Below are 7,456 nucleotides of genomic sequence, written 5' to 3' on the forward strand. Positions count from 1 at the left end.
GATACGTTCAGGCTCAGCATGGGAATCATGGTAAACCCCTGTGTGTTTGCTGCTTTACTGAGGAGGGTGGGGGGAAAGGAGTATTCAACTGGAATTCCCTAAAGAGAATATGAACACAAGTTCTTTGTTTTGCACTAGTCTTAGCCACAGGCAACTTTCTTGCCAGAATTGATCTTTGAACTACTGTGGAATAGTGTTTGTGCTGCTGAACTAGAGAATAACATAATTGTACATGTCAAAACTTCTAAATCCTACACTGTTAGTATTAGCTCAAAGATTAATCCTGCAGTATGAAGAAATTCTATTTACATTTATTTCCCTTGGCTATTCTGTTTCTAAACCATCAGGAACAGCCCAGTAATGTGAAAATAGTATCCTTTCCCAATGAAGGTGACATTCACAACTAGAAATAGTTCTATCATTTCCCTGCTCTAAAACTTTGCATTTTCACTGCATCTGGTGCCCTGCTTGTTCCATTAAGAAGAGATACAAATGTCAGCCTGAGACGAGGCCAGTACAGAAAGCTCCTGGGTGCTGTTTGGAGTGGGTGTCAGGAACTTGACACTGTAGTGATGGGGATTTTGTAGCTGGTGAGTGCTGTGGCTGAACAGCAACTTGATTGAAGTGCCCTGCAGGGAGTGAAAAAGCTGTATACCTTTAGAAATAAGCTCCACAGATGGAGCTGTTATTTTTCTTTAGATTGCTTGTTAGTTTATCTTCACTTTACCAGCTTTTCTTCTGTCAATATCTGTTAGGAGCTTGTACGTCAGGGAGAGGCACTGAAGCGCACAGAACAGATGGTGGATAAAATGGACCAGGACTTGAAGACCAGTCAAAAGCACATAAACAGCATTAAGAGTGTCTGGGGGGGCTTGGTAAACTATTTCAAAGCCAAGCCTCCAGAGAACAAGCCAGAGCAGAATGGAACCCCTGAATATTCTGCCAACTGTAGGTAAGTAAAAGAGACATCTTACTTGGGTCTTACCTCTGAAATGTCACCAGGAAATCAGAATTTAAAAGATCTGTTGATTCTTTCAGGAAGACTCCTGAGATGGTGTCTAGCTCCCTTTTTCCTTTAGAACAAAAAATTTTCTCAGTTACTTATATTTCTAGTGGTAAGAAAAACTTTGTTTTTGTGGGAAATGAATTCCAACAAAATAACATGAGTAATTCCACAGAGTCTTCTGAATTATCATGCTAACTTCAGTCTTAGCAGGAAATAATTGTTTGCAGCATTGACAGGCTTCCAGTTAAATACCATGTGTGACTTGTCTAGCTTCTATTAAACCTGCAAATAAAAATTAATTGCTGTGAAATTACTGTCTTCTAGTACTTCAGCTGAGAAATTTCAGCCTGGTGATGCTGTATGGGTTGATTTCCTCCTTCCTGCTCCATCCTTGAGTAGAGGAAAGGAACAGGTTGCCTCCAAGGCAGAAGATACAGTTCTGGTTTTGATTTTAATGTTTTCACACAATGTTTTTAGCATTGAAGTGATCAGTTGTGCTTTCACTGAAGAGAAATGCTAATAGTTTGTTTTAAGGGAACATTTTTGATCAGGTCTGAGAAAATGGCTATTTTTTAATAAATTTGATACATGTTCTTGTTTAACAGCCTTAGAATGAGGCCTGTGGTCCATTGGAATGCTTTCTTTTTATTCTCTTTATTACCAGGTTGAAAGAAGCAATAATATCTAGTAAAGAACAAGAGCCAAAATACCAGGAAAGTCATCCAAATTTAAGGAAACTATATAATTCAGGTTTGTTAACTTTATTTTATGCTGAATGTCTGTGATCAACATGGGACAAACCTGCACAGTGGTGAAGGCAGAGGCTGCTGCCTCATGTCTGGAGATTTGGGTCCCAGCCTTCAAGGCTTTGAATTCTAGAGAATTGTGTCCTTTCAGACTCTTTATATCCATACTGAAGATGTGTTTGTTTTTTTTTTTTGTATGTGGAACAAATTTTATTTAGCCTTTTGTGTGAGGAATCTATGCTATATCCACTAAAGACTTAACAAGCATCCAGTGCTTACATTTCCACAGAGATGTAGCCAGGAATCACCATGTACAGGCAGCCTTGTCCTGTGTTTGCCAAAATGTTAACTTTTATGTTCAGAGGTTCTCCTTTTCCACCATAACTTGTCGTAGTTTTCAGATATGTTTCCCAACCCTAGCCATTCTAGGTTTCCTTTTTTTTGACTTCATACCAAAGTCATTACTTAATTTATGCAAGGAAATGTCCAGGGTTTGGTCTTGTTCCTCATTCTCACAATGTACTAACTTCTGTGATGATTTATATGTAAAGTAACTGTTCTTTTTCAAAGTGAGGATCAATTATTTAGTAAGAATGAAAAAGCAGCACAATATGTTTATAGTTGTAGTTCTGTAAGTAGAGAAATGCTTTTTGGTAACATGACTCTGCATTTCTGTCCACATCGTATGAGAAATCTGTCCAGTAGAGGGCAGAAAAAACTCTCTGGTGGCTTGAGTTGGGAAGTCACCAACCTACCTGCTTTGGTCTTTGGGTGGCTGTTTGGTTTTGTTTTTTTAAGTTTCTCAACTACACATTAGAACTACAAAAGGCAGCCTGGAAAAAAAATAATTGTAGCTTAATAACTGTTAAACTTGAGAAGTGCCTTATAGATAGTAGAGTTGGGCTGCTTTTGGTATTCCTGCTAACAGGTTATGGGATGACCCAGCAGCTGTGGTCAGACTAATTTTTAAAAGCCCTTCTAAAACTTTAAAACCTCTTTTTGCTAGCCTTTTATAATATCATATCCTGAACTCTATGCTCTGAACAGACAATGATTTCAGCAATGCAGATTCAGTTTCTTCAGTGCAAAGGGATTCCTACCCAAAGAACCAACAGCTGCGAGCTTACCACCAGAAAATTGATAGCAACTTAGGTGAGTACTTGATTTAATACAATTTTAGGATGCTGTTTGATGCAATACAATATTCATTTTTGGTTCTTAAGTAAAAATATTACTAGGTGATATATTGCCAACAAATGCTTTTTTGTTCAGATGTGAAACTTGATAGTTAAATAAATTAATTGCTTGTCTTCTGTATTTCAAAACTATCTATATGTCAGAATCCAAAGTGTGATTGAAACATACATTGCTCTGGGATGTCTGTGGGTCACCTACTTGCAAATATTAACAACAAATCTGAGTTAGAAATGCATGTCACATGAAACCAGCTAGAATGGCTAGGATGCCTGGAATAGTATAAATCTACCATGGAAACTGATGTGCTCTAGGTGTCAGTACTTCAGCTCTACTGCAACATGCTTGTGCTTTAGAAATAAACTTTGAACTGTCCCCTGAGCAAAGAGAATGAGGGAAAAACCCCACACCAAGAGCATGAGTCCTCTTAGATCATATATTGACAATAAGAAACACTTGGTAAGTGTGACTGTGCTAGCAAGTCTGTCTTTTGAATGAGTAAATGGTGCTGAAGTATCCCATAACACTGCAGGATGTGAAAATGCTTCTTTGAGTCCTCCTATAAGTTGACTGGAATATGACTGGGACAAGCAGCCTTATTCATCCATTCTGAAAAACCTTATTAAGCATCTATTAGTACTATTAATTAGGAAATACTGATTCAAATTCACATCCAGATTAGACCAGGATGGATACTTCCTATCTCTTTCTCTAAAGCTTGCCACTTACATTGAAAGGTGCATTCAACTTAGCTAACTGACCTTTAAACTTGGAGATTGTATGTCATCAGTTTGGACCCAAAGAATTTAAATTTGGCTACAGCTTTTGAAATAAATGTGTTTTGCAGAAAACAGAAGAATCAAAAGGCACTAAATATTTAATTTGTTAATTTGTAATCTTTATTTTATTAGTTTCCCAAACCATTCAGCTGACTTCCTGTGTTCTGTAGCATACATACAAAGTGGCTCTTTGCTTACACGTGTCACTGTTAGCTGACAGAGAGAAGAGACTGGGAAAAAAATCAGAAAGGAATAGATCAAAGATAAATAGTCAAGCATGAGAGTCAGTGGAAGCACATTTGTTCTACTCCCATGTCATGGAAAACTTACTACCCTTGGAAGCATTAATACCAATTATGCAATGATATAATTTCCTTGTAGTCAAATTTGAAAATATGAAAATGGGACTTTACCAACTATGTGAAAGAAATAACTGCTGAACTCTCCAGTGTATTGGTGATATCTCTGCATGAAGTTTAAAGAAAAACAGTTGAAGTAGTGAGCATCTTGTGTGTGCTGAGCTGAGAAAGATGTACACCATTTTTTATAAAATCTGGGTTTAAAAAAATATCACAGGATACGTATCTAAAGATCCAATTTGATTTGAATAATTTGTAGTACCTTGTAATGGAAAAAAGAGGGAAGTTATTTCTGGTAGTAAGGTGGTAATAGTGTTCCAGTACCGGTGCTTCCACTGTTGAAGAACACTCAGACTTGAGCAGCTGTAACTGATGTTTTCTAACCCAGGGTTTTGGATAGGAGGGAATCCTGATAGTGTCCATGCTTTACACTGCTTTGATTCCCTGTGGTCCCTCTCTTTGCTGACAGATGAGATGTCTTCTGGGTTGAGTCGTCTGAAGAACCTGGCTCTTGGTTTGCAGACAGAAATAGACGAGCAAGACGATGTGCTGGATCGGCTAACGAGAAAAGTAGAGACACTGGATGTCAATATTAAAAGCACTGATAAAAAAATCAGACAACTTTAAAGGATATTTAGGGTTTTTTTTGTTTAGCATCAGTTCTTTTTGGATGTCTGATCTCTTAAAGCAGTACCTGTTTCTCTTTTTTTTTTCTGATATGTTATTGATTTTGTTGTCATTAAAATAGCATAATCTGAAGTGCAGCATAATACCTTACATTTCTTCTCAATGTACTTGGGAAAAGTGCATGTTGAGTCAAATCTCAGTAAGTGCTTTTGTGCTGGGTACCCTGCTCAGTTGTGTAACTGCTTCATATGCATGGAGGAATTTGCAGTCTACAAAGCTTCAATGCCCTTGGTCTGGGAGCTGTGATAAGAAAAGTAGCTGCATTTTGCCTCTGTTTTGGGGAAGGGGCAGGGGGAACAGAATGTGCTCTTTTGTTCAGGAGGTATGTTGCTAATTCTGTTTACCTACAGCTATTTTAAATTCTGAAAAAAAAATGTTGAATTCCAGCTGTAAAAATAATTCCAAGTGACTGTTCTCTGGCATTCTGGGGCTTAAGGAATTAACTGTTCTGTGGCAGTTGTAAAATATCAAGGGTGTCATGCAGTAATGAGGAGATCCTGTGTGTGTTCCCTTTCCTAAGATGACTTTTGCCAAATGGTGGTTCCATGTTGTATGTTTGGGCTACTAAACGCTGTCACCTTTACAGTGTTTTCACTAAAGATCTTTAAGGGTTTCATGGTCTGCAAGAAATACTGACAGTGACCCCAAAAGTCTTGAGTAGCAAAATGAGGAACTGAACATGTGTGGTCTTAGGGACAATTTCTGCAAAAGAATCTCTATCTTCTTTTTTTTTTTTTTCTGCTCTTCCTCAGCTTATTTGGTTAGGTGATTATTTGAAAAATAACTTCAGTTTTAGAAATGGACAATTGGTCTGATATTGCACAAACAGATCATGGAAGATCATTCTTTAACATTTATTTCAAGTGTGATTAGAGGTTGAGCAGATGTTGTGTTTTCCTAGGTGGTGTGACTTAAGGAACTTAGCGATGGTTCACATACTTCTGTAGTGGCTTAGCAGGTATGAGAGGTTCCTACAAGTGAAAAAAAAGCTCCAAAACATTTTTGAGTCTTCCAGATACAAGTTGGGCCATCTAATACATTCTATTTTTTTGAAGTATCCCTGTAGAACAAACTAATTGCAATTCTGCTCCAGCCTGAAGGCATGACAATGAGAAGTTGCTGTCTGAAAACAAGGGAGTTATTTCAGTTTGGAGAGGCCAGGGCACCTGTGAGTGTTGCAGCACTTGCTGTCACAAATTACAGTGGCTGAGGTATTGTTTTTTCTGAGCTGGTGTCACATTATTTATGAATTAAAGGAGGACCTTGGTGTTTAAGGCCATCAAACTTGGATCTGTCATGAACATCATGTTATTTGACCCCTTTTATTTCAAGGATTTGTAACCTTCATCTCTCTTGCTACGCTAGTGCATCCAGTTAAGTAGCTTAAAAGGAAGTTTGAGCCTTTCTTGTTTTACTATCTCCTTAAAGTTCATTTGTAGAAAAATAAATCAGTAAAAAAGTTACATTATTTGGACGTAGTATTATGGAAAAAAATTATTGCTGGGATGACTACCAGAGTAGATTAGGGTATTAGATAAAAGGTGAGCCTCTGTTTCCCCTTCTGTTACTGAAGTAATTGATTTCAGTCCCTAAAAAAACACCATGACTGTTTTGCAGGGACATAAAACCTCAGGAGCTATTGAGTATCTTTATTGTGCTTTAATTTGGTGTCATTTGTGCTAATTTGGAACCATACAAACTTTAGTAATAATTAATGTGTCATCTAACTTGGGTATATACCATGATTAATTCTATTCTGCTGTTAGAATATTTGAGTCATATTATTTGATGTCTCAAGATGGTTGATAAATGTGTCAGCCACCATGTATAAATGATACATTAATTAATTTTCAAATGTTATGTACCTCAGTGAAGTAAGATGCACATTTCAATTATACCTGGTTCAGTTTCTTATTTGCCTTCTTTTAATAAGGGGAAAAAGTCTTAAGTAATCTCTTATTCCAATTCTGATTAACAGAAACATTTGCATCTTAGAAAGGATGTATAAATTCTCCAAAACAGAGAATACAGAAAAATGGCTTAGTAATTAATAACACACTTTCTAGTGTGAAATCTGCCTTCATCTGGTGTACAACTAATTTTTTTCCAAAGACTGTGGTAACTAGGATGTCCACTGAAACTTTCTCCACTAAGTTATGACTAATGAGGAAAGTGTAGCTGGAGGATCTAGTGGTGTTATGTGCAATAAGAAGTGGAGCTTGAATTCAAGCTAAAATGTTTGTTTATTTAAGAGTGAAGTGTTGCCTTCCTGATGTAAGCTATTCCTTTTTTTAGTCTTCATTATTTCACAAAATGAACTCAAGGTCTTGTTCAACTGTTTTGTTATATTCGCCTTATGAAATGTTCACTGCATCTTTGATGCCTTTAAGAACACAGGCAGGGAAGGGGAATAAAAACCATAAATGCCTATTTTTGCTGTGGGAACCTCGTGATCCAAGCAGACCAGAAAACCAGGATCCCAGCCATGTGGAACTTACACAGAGGTCTGACTTCTCAGCTCTTCTAACAATCGCATTTACTGTCTCAGTAATGTATGTATTTGCTTAGGCTTTCCTGATCTGTTTATTATTTTTGTTTTAGTTTTTAATGGCCTTGTTTTAAAGGATTACTTCCCACATTGGATTTCTTTTCGGGGGGGGGGGGGGGGGGGGTGTAAAAATAACG

At 37.3% G+C, this 7,456-nt stretch overlaps 1 protein-coding gene across 1 annotated transcript; it reads left to right on the forward strand.

The window, feature by feature from the left end:
* The first annotated feature begins 761 nt into the window (after positions 1–761).
* SNAP29 (synaptosomal-associated protein, 29kDa) lies at positions 762–4,711 on the forward strand. The gene is made up of 4 exons (XM_009997669.1): positions 762–952; positions 1,671–1,756; positions 2,821–2,904; positions 4,554–4,711. The coding sequence occupies exons 1-4, from the start codon at positions 798–800 to the stop codon at positions 4,709–4,711; spliced, it is 483 nt and encodes a 160-aa protein (XP_009995971.1). The 5' UTR covers positions 762–797.
* Positions 4,712–7,456: the final 2,745 nt, after the last annotated feature.

Source organism: Chaetura pelagica, unplaced genomic scaffold (genome assembly GCF_000747805.2).
Source record: "Chaetura pelagica isolate M959 unplaced genomic scaffold, ChaPel_1.0 scaffold45, whole genome shotgun sequence".
In the NCBI taxonomy this organism is placed as follows: Eukaryota; Metazoa; Chordata; class Aves; order Apodiformes; family Apodidae; genus Chaetura; species Chaetura pelagica.